Source organism: Phacochoerus africanus, chromosome 8 (assembly GCF_016906955.1).
Source record: "Phacochoerus africanus isolate WHEZ1 chromosome 8, ROS_Pafr_v1, whole genome shotgun sequence".
In the NCBI taxonomy this organism is placed as follows: domain Eukaryota; kingdom Metazoa; phylum Chordata; class Mammalia; order Artiodactyla; family Suidae; genus Phacochoerus; species Phacochoerus africanus.
Window position 1 is genome coordinate 18,840,002 of NC_062551.1, and position 14,631 is coordinate 18,854,632.

The following is a 14,631-nucleotide window of genomic DNA, read 5'->3' on the forward strand; positions in this document are numbered from 1 at the left end:
TGTCTCCTCATCTGTTCAGAGGGGATGCTGCAAGTTGAAGCAGGTACAGGGTTCGTCTCATCCCATTCCTGCGTGGAAGGCGCGGGTGGGGGTGCTGAGGTGACCTCCCAGGGTCTCCTAGTTGGAAGGTGACGGTGGGCAGTTGCTGCTTCCCAGGCTGTGCCCACTGCATGTTCAGCATCAGAGGGGCAGGGGCCGTCAGGATGGGGCGCCCTGTCCTCTGGCAAGTGACATCAGGAAGGGCTCAGGTACCTGTGACTTCTGTGGTGTAACTGGGGCCACGGAGGCCCAGGAGGACAGTGGGGTTGCCCTGGCAGTGGCCAGACTGAGGTCAGGGGCCAGGCCCCCTGGATATCTGGTGGCCCCTTATCTGCCAGATGTTAAGGAAGGCAGCCCAGGCCTGGGTTGTGAGAACCCTGGACCCTGGGCCTGAAGGTTCCAAGTCCTGGCATGCTCTCTACCTGCTGGCCATCCCCAGGCCTCAGTTTCCTCATCTGGAGACTAGGATTTACGTGAGCATTCACTTCAGTGAGGTCGCAACGCAGGGGTGCCCTGGGAAAGTTAAGCTGCCAGGTCACAGCTTCACGATTTCCGATCCTTATTTCTGAAACTTGTTACATCCCCCTTCATAATTGGTGGCTCCTGCCTTATTATTTTTTGTAATCAGCCCCGTCTCCTCCCATTTTGGTGTCTTTTTGCTTTTTAGAGTCACATCTGAGCTAAGTGGAAGTTCCCAGGCTAGGGGTCTAACTGGAGCCACAGCTGCCGATCTAGGTCTGCGCCACAGCCACAGCCACGTGGGGTCTGAGCCGTGTCTGAGACCTACACCACAGCTCATGGCAGTGCCGGCTCCTCATTTTTGTTTTTGCTTTTGCTTCTTAGGGCCTAACCTGCAGCATATGGAGGTTCCCAGGCTAGGGGTGAAATCAGAGCTGTTGCTGCTGGCCTACACCTCAGCCATAGCAACGCGAGATCCTTAATCCACTGAGCAAGGCCAGGGATCGAACCTACATCCTCATGGATACTAGTTGGGTTCATTACCCCTGAGCCACGACGGGAACTCCCTTGGTGTCCTTTTTGACTTAAATACATTCATTTTGAAAGGAGCCCTTCTACTGCCCAAACTGGAAGGCCAATAGCCTTTGCCAAAAGGAGGCAAAGACCATCCAGTGTTTTAGCGGCTTTATTAATTTCCCGCAGAAGGCCTTGAGCCTGAGGCCTGGCCCCTCTCTGTTCAAAGTCAAGGTCAGTCAGGGCTGCAGAGGCTCAAGGACCAAATGGTGACAAATTGAGGCTTTCTCTGTCCTGTAATTGGCAGGCATGATTGACACTGGACCCTGGGACGCTGCCCGGGCTCGTCGCGCGTGCGCGCACCCGTGTGTGTGTTTGTGTGTGTGTCCCCCACCTATTGGGAACTGTTGCTCCGACTGTTTTGCTATAGAGAGATTTGGTTTGTGTTGTAATCAGATCGGGCCTGTCTGCCTTTTATGGTCTCCTTGACCCCTGTCAGGGCACAGAGCAACGTCTCCTCTGAGGTTGTTTGTGAGAGCGTGGCCACGGGAGGGCACCTGCCCTCGGGCACGGGGCGGGGGCCCGCTGACCCCTCTGATTCCTTGCAGATAAACCGGGACTACTCCTTCCTGGACTACATCCTGGGAGGCTGCCAGCTCATGTTCACGGTAGGGCTCACCCCCCCACCTCCCCAACCCAGTGCGGAGCCTCCCTAAGGGCCTGGGCCACAGCGGCCGCAGGAGGGACTGGGGACAGATTTCAGGAAGGACATCCCCAGGGCAAGGTGAACGTGGCCCAGAAGAGAGGGTAGAGGTGGATGGGCCTGAGTCAGGGTTTAGCTGCCGTCAGCCTGGCTGCCCAGTCTTGACTGCCACTGGCTACACTTCTTCAGATGGAAAAAAGCCCAGTTTCTCCCCACTTCCTCCCCTGCCTCATTTGCTGCCCCCTCCTTGCTCCCTCGGCTCAGTCTGCACTGATCCTCGCTGTCCCACCAGCGCACCAGGCTCTGCTCTGTCGTCAGGCCTTGCATCTGCTATTCTCTGCTCCTGGGATGCTCTTTCCCAGAACCTTCTCGCAGCTGCTGCCCTGCCATCCTGGGGGCTGTGACACAGGGGTCACCTCTGTCATTTCTCCTGGTTTATTATCTTCAGGGCAGTTGTCACTTTTGACATTTTCTTAAGTATTTCTCGCTCACCCCTGTCCCCCGAGCGACTGTGAGTATCCCATTGTTTTGTTTCCCCCGCCCTCAGTGCATCACTCAGTGCCTGGCACGGGGCAGGTGCTCAGTGAATATTCATTGGAAAATGAATTGTCGCTCTGCCTGTGGCCTGGAGCGTGTGCTCCACAGACTTGTCCTGAACCTCCCCCGAAGGGAAGCCTCAGGCCCAGGGGAGAAGCTGCTGGGGCCCCATACTTTGCCTGCCTCCCAGCTCTCTGCCACCACTTCTGGATCCCATGGGGGCTGGAAGGCAGCTGCAGGACTGCAAGGAGGCAGGGGATTGGCCTTGACCACTTACCTCACTGGTCACCATTACGCCCCACCCCCACCCCCGATCCCTTGCAGAGAAGCCAGGCCCTACTATTCCTCGTGTGTGTGTGTGTGTGTGTGTGTGTGTGTGTGTTCACCCAGAAAGTGACACTGAGCACCTCCTGTGTGTTAGACTCCAGACTGTGCCTCTGCAGGGATCCCTCCATCCTGACCAAGTCCTCAGGTGGCCGTGTCATCCCCTGGGGCCCCCTCCTAAGCCTTCCCCGCTCCTCTGTGCTGCCTTGCAGAGGCTAGAATTCCCTTGGGGCTGAGGAGCAGGTGGAGCATGGTATCCTGCCCACCTGTCACCCCCGGTCTCTTTGCCCAGCCCTGGACCTGGCTCCCGGGCCTGGTGTCTTCCTGCAGTGAGCACCAGTCTGACTGGGAAGGGGGCCACTGCCCAGCCAGGCAGCCCAGGTCCTGGTGCCGTTTGCTAGATGGGGCAGTGGGGCGATGGCTTCGTGTGAGCGTCAGGTGTCTGGAACAGCTTCAGTGGGGCAGTGGCTTCTGAGTTGGGTCTTAAAATTGGAGGAAAATTAGACCTGGCTGTTCAGGTTGAGGGACCCTCATGAATGAAGGCTTGGAAGTGGGAGCAGATGAGGGTGTGGGTAGGAACAGTGGGGGAGAAAAGGAATTTGGGGCTCTAAGTTAACTTCATATCATATGTGGACAAAACAGATGTTATACGTGGACAGTAGGGAGCCACAGACAGCATTAGAGCTGAAGGAGTAATAGACAGTTTATAGGTTTCAGACTATCTTATGGGAGGGCGGGTCAGGACGGGGGATGAGAGGGCTTCCCATGTCCCATCAGCCTCTCTCTGTTCCTTGGGTGTGAGTTAGGGAGCTGAGGTCTCTGGCTACACTGGTTGGCCCTTTCCCCGCTCTGCAGGTTGGCATAGACTTCACAGCCTCCAATGGAAATCCCCTTGATCCCTCCTCTTTGCACTATATCAACCCCATGGGCACCAACGAGTATTTGTCGGCCATCTGGGCTGTTGGACAAATCATTCAGGACTATGACAGGTAAGCTTGGGCTCCATCCATCCTAGGAAGCTCAGCTTGTCAAGGCTAAGAGGGACTCAGAGATCGTCAAATCTAGGAGTGGCCAGAACATGGAATTAATGCCCCTTCCTATACCCTTGGCAGACATTGCTAATCAACTGCTGATCTCTTACCTATTGAGCCCAGATCCACACTGAGACCCTTCTCCACACAGTACACCAAGCAACCAATAAGAAAATGAAACTTGTTTGCTATAGCTGCAGCCTCTGCCATTAGAGCTGGGGAAATACAGGCCTAGGGTGTGGATAGAGAATTTATCCACTGGCTCACAGATTGGGGAACTGGAACCCAAACATTTGATTCCTATAGCTGCCACCTAGTGGCTTAGAAGTCCCACTCCTCTTGGGATCTTCAGAGTAACAGCCAGCCTGTGCGGGTCCTCTTCCCATGACCGAGCTTCCTGGAGATCTTTGGGTTCAGGGCGCAGTGGCCAGTCAGTGAAGAAGAGCTGTACAGAGAGTGTGGCCACTGCCAGGATGGGTCAGATGCGAAGTCGAGAGGGCCTTGGAGGGTCCAGAAGTCACTTGAGGGTGGTGGCATCATTGTCACAGATGGTGCTTGTTGGGACCTCCAGGTCAGAGGGTGGACTGACCAGGAGGCCAACACATGGGGAGCTGGGGAGAAAGGAGCAGGTCCCAGAGATCTGACAGGAGCGAGAGCAGACCCAGGAATCCTGTGTGTACTTGGCCTTGAGAGAGGCAGCCTGCGGACCAGCTCCTGACTCCTAAGGGGTGGCTGTGATCCCAGGCCACATTAAGAGAGGTATAGCATGCAGAGCAAGGGAGGTGGGAGTCCCCACCTGCTTGGTCAGGTAGAGGAGCCTGCTCTAGCCACTCCAGAGAGCCTTGTATCCACCTGCCCACTCAGCCCCTTGGCTGAGCCTTCTCACGGGCATTCAGATGGAACTGGACACCCGGCCCACTCCTATCCCTCTCGCCCTCTTCCCCATCCCAGGGAGAGGCACCACCACTCCAAAAACCCTTCACCTCCTTTCTTTGCCTCATCTCCCTCATCATTCCTTCAGGGAATCTTCTCGAAGCATATGCTTGAATCCAGCCTCTCCTCCCACCCTCACTGCTGCCGGCCCGTTTGAGCCACCATGGCCTCCTGCCCACAGCATTTCCGAAGCCACCTCACTGGTCTCCCTGCTTCTGTCCCAGCCCCTGACAGTTTGTCCACTGCCAGAGGATTCCTCAATAAATACATGTCGAATGAATGAGCTCGTGAGACACGGTCCCTGCCCTCAGGGAGTTTCCACTCCAGGAAGAAGACAGGGATGAAATCCCTGGAGTTGCAAGAGCATTTTATCTGTGAGGCAGGAGCTATAGGAGCACCAAAGAGAGAGGCATTCTGGGGTCTCAAGAAAACCCACAGAGAGAAGGGACCATTTGAATTGGGCTTTAGAGGATGAATAGGAGTTCGCCACAGGGAACAGACTGGGGAGAGGTATTTCAAGAAGGGGTGCAACATGATTGAAGTTGCAGTGTGAGGAAGCCCTGTATGTTTGGTGAAGAGTGAGTAGCCGGTGGCCAGGGCTGGGGGAGTGGGGAACGGGGGAGGGCAGGCCAAGATAAGACTAGGCTCTAGGGCTAGATGATGACGGATCTTGAGTGTCAGGCCAGTGTTCTCATTTTAGGAGAAGTTTTCTCAGCCATAAAAGGGAGGTCAAGAGACAGCAGTACAACAGCAGAAACAGACAGAACATTGTAAGTCAACTACACTTCAATAATGACAATAGCACACACACATTCAACTGCCCTTTGTATCAAGCAAAAAAAAAAAAGAGACAGCCAATACATTTCACTCACAACATGACTGTGGTTTAATGGTTGACAAGGTCCCAGTTTGAGAAGGATTTAGAAGCTGTACTCAGGCGCACTGGTTAAAAGTGCTGTAGTTGATGAGCAGTGTCTGCCATAGGTGTAGCTGGGGGTCAAGCGTCTTATTCACCAGGTACCCAGAGGTGGGTTAGTGCAGTGGATCATTCAAACAGAGTTCTTTCTTGAGGTGCTAAGTTTTTTTCTTTTGTCCATGGAGGTGGGCAAGGCAGAGTGGCCCAGCCTTGGGTGGGGGTTGGGAGGGTGAGTGTGGGCAGATGAGGCCACTGTCTGGTTGTCTCACAGTGTTCTGTCTCCTCTCTCTGATTAGTGACAAGATGTTTCCAGCTTTGGGCTTTGGGGCGCAGTTACCCCCAGACTGGAAGGTAAGTGACTCCAGACTGTTTCCTTCTGCTGAGATGGGATTTGTGTGCACGGCCTCTCCAGGATGTGCTTTCGAAAGGTCGGGCTGGGGCCCAGCTGCCCTGCCTTCTTGCGTTTACACTCATTTCTCAGCCTGAAAGTCATGCAGGCAGTGGGGCTAGACCAAGGAACAAGTTAAGACATCTGCCTCCTGGTACCCAGGTCGGAAGGGAAGATGCCAGATTTGGCAAATACAAATACAGGATACCCATGTTTAAGTGTGTCCTAAGTACTGCCTGGGAATACTTATACTGAAGAATTATCCATTGTTTACCTAAAAGCCAGATGTCACTGGACATCCTCTACTCTGTCTGGCAACTCTAAAGACAGGCAGTGACATCTGTGCCGAGCTGGGGCAGCGCTTCCCAGAGCAGGGCCCTAACCCGGCCTAGGGCATCAGGTACCTGGAGGAGATGAGGTCTCAGCCAAGAGGGGAAGGGAAAATGGGAGTTTGCAGAGGGGCTTGAGGCAGCGATGGAGTGTTCAGGGCTGGGAGGACAGCCTTGTGAAGCCTGGGAGGCAGGGGCAGGGTGAGTTGGAGGAACTGAGAGAAGGTAGGCAGGATGGAGAGAGAGAGGTGGCAGGGAGGTGGGGAGCCAGCCCTGCAGCGAGCAGTGGGGTGGGCCTACGTGGCATGCTGTTGGCATTTTTGACTGCTGAGTGGGATCTGGCTGGGGTGATGGAGGGACAGGCTGGAAAGAAGGGGCGATGTCCCTTACAGGCGAAAACATAGAGGCTCAATGACTTGCCCAAGGTCATGTTCATAACAGGGAGCCTGGATTCCGACTGGGCAGGTGGCCTCTCGAGTCTGTTCTCAGAATCTGCTAGCTCTCTGATGAGAAGCCTGGGGGTGGGGGCACAGAGGGCTCCTAAAGCTGCAGGTCTGTCTCAGCCAGCGCCCCCTCTTGTCTGCCCTGCTGTACCGCATGCTGCTGTTCTCAGAGCGAGCATTCCCCTCCCACCCTCTCAGGGGAGGATGATTTTCACCGAGAATTTCAGGGAGCAGCTCTGTGGCCTGCTGGCCATCATATTGGATGGAGCAGCATCCTGTGGGACCAGAGCTATGCCTCTGGGCAGACACGGTGATGCCACTGGAGGCAGGGCGAGCTGGTGAGGCCAGGCCCAGCAGGAGCCTGTTGCTAGGACACCAGGCAGCTTTCAGAGGACTCTGGCTGAATGAGATGTTTTCTTGCACAGAAGCCTTGTTGGAAATGTCACGGGGCAGCTCTGGGGAGGCTGGGGCCTGGTCAGGCTGGAGTGCCCGGTGCTGCCAGGAGGGAGGCCAGAGGGAAGCTTGGCGAGGGCAGATGCTCCATCCCGCGTCCCCTTCCCATCTTAGTGGAGCCTGCCAGGCCTGGCCCTGCCCCACCCCTACTTTGCCTTAGGCCCTAGCTGACCTCGCCCTGCCACGTGAACCTGCTTTAGGTCGCTCCCACCTCGGGCCCTTTGCGTGCAGTCTTCCCCTGGCCTTTTGCCCCCTTGCTGACTTCCCTGAGCCTAGTCAGCCGCTTTGAAGCGGGGGACCACTCCCACTGGGAGAACGTCCCTGAGTGAGCATGCCCGGCCCTGTCCTCAAAAACTTTGTGGTCACTCTGGATGTGTTGGTTTGCGTTTTGTCTCCCTCCACGGCTCAGGGAGGGCACTAGGTCTCCTTCTCGCCGTGCCCTAGTGCCTGGCACACCCGCTGGGCAGTACATGACTGTTGACAGTACAGCTGGGGCCCAGTGGCCTGAGCAGACAGGAGTGTTGCTTTGCTGAGTGTGGGAAGTTGGAAGGGGCTCAAAGGAGTGTGTGATAGGACTGCCTGCCCTTGGGACCTGTTCCTCCCTGGGCCCAGGCTGGGTGAGCCCCAGGAGGACCCCCGTCCCAGGTCGGGGCTGAGGGACTCGGGAAGCATTGGCCCTTCAAAGTGAGTCAGAGAGGGATCAGGCAGAGGATGATCTGCGCAAAGCTCTGGGTGGGAAGGGCCCAGTTTATAACGTTCCTCCCTCTGCAGATGGGGAAACCGAGGCTCAGCTGGTCACTCTGACATCCCTGCAGCTCTCTCTTCACCCCTACCCACTGCCCTGCCGCTCCTAGGACCAGAGGGAACAGCATCTTAAGGAACTTACTGACCTTGGGTGGGTGGGGCCTGGCCAAGCAGGGTGAAAGAGACCATTGTCAGAAGGCGGCAGGGGGGCCCAGGACAAAGATCTGTGGCGGCTAGTCCCCAGGGGCCCCTAATCGGCTTGGGGTGGCCTCCAGGAAGCTTGTCATGTTTGTTGGCATTTCTTAGGCAAAGCAGGGCAGCAAGTGTGGGAGGGGGCAGGGCTGCCCCCAGCAGCATGAAGTCTTGTCCCCCAGATCGGGTCCTGGTTCTGTGGTGGCTCACTTGTGTGACCTGGGCCTTCCTGGGCCCTCTCTGAACCTCAGTTTTTCCACCTGGGAAATGGAGCTGCTGGGTGGAGTGGGTGAGCTGAGAGGCCTCCTGGGCGAATGAATGGTGACCTCTCACAGCCTCCACCCACCTGACCATCAAAAAAAAAAGAGAAGGAAAGAGCCGGGAATGAAGAATTTGGTCGAGAAAGCAGAATATTAATCCATCTCTATCAGGAGGGGGCTTTTCCCCCTTGGTCTCTAAAATCTCCTGAAATCTGATTTTGCAGGAAATCGGCCCAAGGGAGGCCTGTTTCCCTGGCAACCACTTTCCTCTCTCAGCCCCCTTTGTACAAGCCCCCTCCTTAATCTCTGTAGAGGCTCAGGAGGTTTCCATGGCAACAAGGACCTCCAGCCCCCATACCTGGAGCCCAGAATCGGGACAGGGTGCAGAGGGCCCCAGGGCAGGAACAGGGCCCACGAGGGACATAGGGAGTGGCTCCATGGCGGGCACTTATGGCTGAGGGAACAAAGAACAGAGAAGCCCATTCCCCTCAATGGGGAGGGGTCCTCGCCTCGGCTCCCTGGCAGAGGGCAGTGCCAAGGACTCTGCTGCTGAGCCCTTCCCCTCATGGCCCAGAGGGGCTCCTTAAGGCCCGGGTCTAAATCCCTTTACCTGGCTTGAGGGGCCTGGGTCTCAGGCCTGTTCTGCGGGCTTCCCCTCTCTGAGCCTCAGTTTGTTTACTTGTCAAATGTGGACGTTGGATGTGGTAGGGCCTTCCAGCACCCCCGTGGTCACGTCTTGGAGCCGAGGGTTCCGTCTGGGATTGTTTGTGCCAGGACTGAAGCTCTCCTCCTGTGGCTGAGGGGGGAGGGGCACCTCTTCACCCTCCTCCTCAAAGTCCTCGGGAGCAGGACACCTCCTGAGCACGGGTTCAGGTGTTGCAAGCTCAGGAGGCAGCCTGACTTCAGTTTTAGCCCCAGCTTTCCCCTTCAGTAAATGGGAGAGTGTGGGAACATTCTAGGCCATTCTCTGTCTCAGTTTCACATCTGAAAAATGGGGTAATTGCAGGCCTTTCTCCTTTGGATTGTGAGGAGGGAGTGAGGGGAGGCCTGCACCGTGCTGAACACGGGGGGCTGTGGCACACAGCTCCCGGGGCAGGGGCTGAGCGTGGATGGTGGCTGTGAGGCAGCCGGGGAGGGAGGTCCCCCATCTGAGCTCCGGCCTTGTCCGAGGCCCCGGGTCCTGCGGCCACTACAGTCTGACCTGAAGCCCCAAATGGCGTCTGGTTATGGGTCCCTCGGTGCTCTGGTTGTGTGCGCGCTGCAGCATCTGGGAGGGTGTGGGGTCCGCTTTTGATGTTTCCCCCGCCGCTCCAGCCCCCTTATGCTTCCCAATCCCCCAGTCCCGCTCTGAGCGGGTTGGCAGCTGAGTCCCAGTCTGGCTCGCTGGCATAAAGTGGGCTCCCTCCCAAGCACTCGTGCTTATTAGTAAGATGGGCCCTAAGAAGTTAGAGCCCCACCACTGATAGCGGGTACAAAGGGGCTCTCCAACTGCTCCTTGAACCCGCCACCCTCAGATGGTGTCCTTGCCCTCTGCAGGGACTCTGTGGGGCAAGGAGGCATAGACAGCCCTGACCCCTAGAAGAGGTGGGTGATGCAGAAAGATCTCAGGTTCCTCCCTCATGGAAATGGGGTGGTTGGGCCCCTCTGTGAGACCCCACAGAGGTGAAAGCAGATGCAGGGATATCAATAGCCTTGACCTGGGTGGGGCAGCAAAGAGCCAGCTTCCTTCAGAGGAGCCTTGGCCTGGCCCGGGGTGAGCCTGGGTCCCGGTGTAGCGCCAGGAGGCTGCCAGCTCATTGTATTTTCTGCATTTCAGGTCTCCCATGAGTTTGCCATCAACTTCAACCCTACCAACCCCTTCTGCTCAGGTGAGTGTCATCTGCCCTGAGTTTACGCCAGGACTGGCCAGCTCCCTGGGGCGAAGGTGGGAGGATCACAGGCTTCTGTCCTTTTGCCCCCTGCCCTTCCCCTCAGGGAAGACAGGTGGGGAGGAACTGCAGTTCGGGGTCAGGTGGCCCTGGATTCAAGGCCAGCTGCTGTCCTTTCCTGGCTGTGTGACCTTGGTGGGATCACTGCACCTTGCCGGGCCTTTGCCTCCTCGCCTGCCCATTAGCTCCAATACCTGCTCGGGTGATCAGATGAAAACTGGGGGAGTGTTGACAGGAAGCCCTGTGCAGATGTGGAGGAGGTGAAGGCAGCACACTGCACACTTAATGGCCTCTCACCTCCTTCCCAACCCCCCGCTGGGAGGGCCCAGCCCTGTCTTGCCCCAGCTTCCCCACAGGGCCTTGGCACCCAAGGATGGAGCGTGGCCTGGGGCGGGGGGAGGGGCAGGCAGCCCTTGTGAAGTCTGTGCTCACCCTGCCCCTACCCTGAGGATTTCTGAGCCTCCCAGAGTCAGTTAAGAACTAGTGAAGGAGTTCCCAGTGTGGCTCAGGAGGTTATGAACCTGGCTAGTATCCATGAGGATGTGGGTTCTATCCCCAGCCTCGCTCAGTAAGTTAAGGATCCGGCTTTGTTGTGAGCTTCAGCATAGGTCACGGATGCAGTTTGGATCCCATGTTGCTGTGGCTGTGGTGTAGGCTGGAAGCTGCAGCTCCAAGTCAACCCCTAGCCTAGGAATGGCCCTAAAAAGACAGACCAAAAAAAAAAAAAAGTGAGGGAGAAGGGGCTCCAGGTGGATGGAGGGTGGTCCTTGCTACCATGAGACCTTTTAGCCTAGGACTTGCTTTGGGTGTGGCATCTTCCTTTCCTGGGTAGTTGGGTAGTTCTGAAGCTGGGTCAGGTTTGTACTTGCAAGGGGAATGCTTCAGGTAGCCAATTTGGGGACGATACTGTGACTCAGAAGCTCTGTCCTGCTGGGGTCTGAGCGGTTTGGAGCAGGTCTGTAGAGACATTTTATCCAAGTCAGATTGGTCAACCTCATCCTTGGCCAGAGGGCTCTGGGACAGGACCACAGGGCAGGGGGGCATTCTTAGGCTTATGATGATGGCTGTATAGAGCTCCTACTGTGTGCAGGGACCGTGTAGGCATCTCAGTGCCCCTACAACCCTGCTAAGAAGTGGCAAAGGTGGGATTAGAATTCAGGTCAGACTCCATGTTCAGGGCTTTTTATATCACCCTGGCCCTGCCCTCTGAGACCTTCCAGTCTCACAGGGCCCAGACTGGCCATGGCTGGCGCTTCGGGGTGGTCAGCAGTTGGGACAGAGGCAGGTGCAGGGACAGGGAGGACCCGGCTGATCTAGAGTCTTCTCCCCGAGGCAGGCGTGGACGGCATCGCCCAGGCATACTCGGCTTGCCTGCCCCACATCCGCTTCTACGGTCCCACCAATTTCTCTCCCATCATCAACCACGTGGCGCGGTTTGCGGCCCAGGCCACACAGCAGAAGACAGCCACGGTAAGTGGACCACTGGCATGGATGTATCAAGATAGGGCTGGCACAGGCTCGGCCCTCCTGGCGAGTCAGAGATCTGTCTTTCCTACAGCGCCACCCAGGGGGCTTGCGAGCTGGGTCTCATGCCCCCCGCCCCTTGTTCTAAAATCCTGGGTAAACCCTGCCTCTCTGTGCCTGGATTTACCTGCAGGTATGCTAAGGGGCTTGGAGCGAGCTCAACTAGGTGGGTCTGGCTTCCTGGGGTGCAGGCTTGGGGAAGATGCAGCGATTCCATTCATTCACTTGTGCTTAGTAGGAAATAGGGCTGTGATTAATGGGAATGGTCTCCCAGGGCAGAGGGAAACCAGCAGACAGTGATGCCTGCAGCCTTAAAGCTGACCAGCTGGGCCACCTGGTTCCCACTAGAGCCACTCCAACCTCATGCTGAGGGCTTTAGAACTGTCTGGCCGGGGTCTGGCATTTAGTGATAAGGCTTAGCCCGGCCTAAAGCTGCCAGGGCAGCTGTGTGACATCTGGAATATATGGTAAAGGGCTGTCCTGGGCATCTGCATCCTTGGTCCTGTCCCTCCCCCACCCCCCAGCTGCAGGCCCAGTGTTGGGGTTACAAAGGGTCACCTTTGCCCTCCTCCCCTGCCATCCACCAGGACCTGCAACATGAGTGGTGTTCTCCTCCCACTGTGCCAGGGCTGCTGCCACAAGTAGGCTGGGTCAAGGCTGAGAATCCGGTACCTAGCCCTGGGGCAGTGGGACCTGCACAGCGACTGAAACGTGGCTCCTGACCAGGGCCCTGGGACATGGCCACAGCCCCCGCCCCTCTCCAGGCTCCTCCTCTGAAAAGAAAGGGTTCCTGCTAAAGTCCCTTCCTCATTACCTTTCCCACTCTGCCTTTGAAATAATCGCCTGAACTCGAAGACTTCCCCATAGCCATGGCCACTGTCAGCTGTCACGGGACACCACAGCTGCCTCTCCGCCTTCTTGCCCCTGTTACTCATTCTCCTGCTGGGGGGGTCCTTTCGTCTGCAAACAGCAGGTCCTGCCCCTCCCTGCCTTCTACCCTCCAACCCTGCACCCCATCCTTCACTGATGACTATTCCAGCACCTATCCTTCACTTGATGTCCCTCAAAAACATCAAGCTTGTCCCCCCCACAGAGCCTTTGCCCTGTCATCTACTCTCTTTGCCTGACGGCTTCCAGCCTATTTCCTTTATGAAATGGGAGAATGCCACCCCCAGCCGCCTTCCTTGACTACCCCCCTGAAGCCTGGTTTACCCCCATCCTGACTCTGATGACAGCGGCACCATCTCCTTCACATACTCTGCGAGTTTTGTGCATCGTGTGTCTCCCCATTGGAGTCTCAGCCCCACGGGGCCAGGCTGTGTGTTGTCTGATTCACTTGCTGGCAGGAGCTCATGCTCTGGGAATGGATAGATTAAAGCCTCTGTTGTGTGGGCCCCGCTGTGAGCTATGCACTGCGCAAGGAGCTGGGAGGAGGCGACTTAGCCAGGGCTTTACCCGAAGGGAAAGGGATCTGGTCCCAGCGGGACTGCCCCGAGGAGGGAGATGCGTGCTTGGTCACTGTGTAGGTGGGAGATTGGCTTCCTGGAACCAGTGGCAAAGCTGAAAGAGGGGAGGGACGTGATGAGAGAGGAGAGGACGCAGCACCTAGTCTGAGTGTTTGGGAGGCAGCAGAGGGCCTGTAGAGAAGGGGCCTTGGGGGTCAGCCCATGAGGGTTTGAATCCAGCTCCGGCCCTTTCCTCACTGTGTGACCTGGGTTAACCACCTAACCTCCCTGAGCCTCAGTTTCTTCGCTGGTGCGTTGGGAATAACAATAGGCCCTACTTCGAGGGGGTGGGGTTAGGATTCAATGAGATAACACAACAGCTGGCATCCAGCAACCTGAGGATGAGAAAGGACAGGCTGCAGGGGGTCCTAGAAAGAGCCCCCAGGGCAGAGGGAACGGCAGACACCGGGGACATACAGGAGGTGTGTGATACCGGCTCAAAGGAAGGTGGCCCTGGTCGTTTCTGCTTTAGGGAACATGACTTGCTCTAGTCCTGGCCTTGGTGGTGGCAGCTGAGAGCCTGCGACAAGTCTCTTCCTGCTCTGAGCCTATTTCCTTTATGAAATGGGAGAAGTAAGGCCCCCCTGAATGGGACAACAACTCGGGGGACCTGGGAGCTGCTTTTTCAGAATTCCTGGGGCACAGGGCTATAACTGGCTGGAGAGGGTAGAGGGCCAGGCAGCCCCTCAGCTTGCATACCTTTTGGACGTCTGCTGCCAGCCAGGCCGCAGTCCTGCCCAGCCTCTTTCCCTGCTGAACCAGCTTTCAAAGGCATGACAGAAAGACCTGCATTCTTGGTTAAGGGAAAAAATATGGGGTGGAGCTGGAATGAAGCCCATTGTTCCCCCAGGGCTCTTTCACCTGCCAAGCTAGGGCAGGGCTGCCAAGAAATGAGGTCCTGGGGAGAAGGGCCCTATGCCTGCGGGATCCTTGGTTTGGGGGGTGGGGGGCCTTGGGCCCCGGGGACTGCAAGCAGTGTGTCTTTGTGTGCTGACCAACAGCACTGAGGCCTGCGCCCACACCCCAGAGGGAAGAACTTGGCTTTTTCTCTGAGCAAGTTCTAATCTTGACCAGTCCTAATCCTTGCGATACCCCAAACACTTTCATCATGACCAGGTCCCCCCCAGCCTGAGAAGGCAGCCTTCCCCTGGCTCTCTTACCCTGGAGGAGTCACCCACCTCAGCCGTGTGACCTTGGGCCAGCATCTCTGGGCTGCAGGAGGCAGGCCAGGGGCCTCTTTTGGCCCCTCCCCCTCTGATGTCCAAGAAGCTACAGCTGCTTCTCTACCTCCCACCTTTACTCCATCCCACATCTCATTGTGCCCTGAAGGTGGGACTGCCTGATGGTTCAGCCTCAAGATCTGGAGGCCCATCGACCTGGTTCAAACCCCAGCTCTCCTCCCTGGCTGTG

The 14,631-nt window shown here is 56.8% G+C and overlaps 1 protein-coding gene across 1 annotated transcript in view; it reads left to right on the plus strand.

The window, feature by feature from the left end:
• Positions 1-14,631, plus strand: part of CPNE2 (copine 2) — a 49,791-nt gene that overhangs the window by 28,745 nt on the left and 6,415 nt on the right. Inside the window, exons 10-14 of the mRNA XM_047793680.1 lie at positions 1,620-1,679; positions 3,431-3,564; positions 5,752-5,806; positions 10,081-10,132; positions 11,529-11,662. Coding sequence (XP_047649636.1) covers positions 1,620-1,679; positions 3,431-3,564; positions 5,752-5,806; positions 10,081-10,132; positions 11,529-11,662 — 435 coding nt within the window. The remainder of the gene's footprint in view (positions 1-1,619; positions 1,680-3,430; positions 3,565-5,751; positions 5,807-10,080; positions 10,133-11,528; positions 11,663-14,631) is intronic.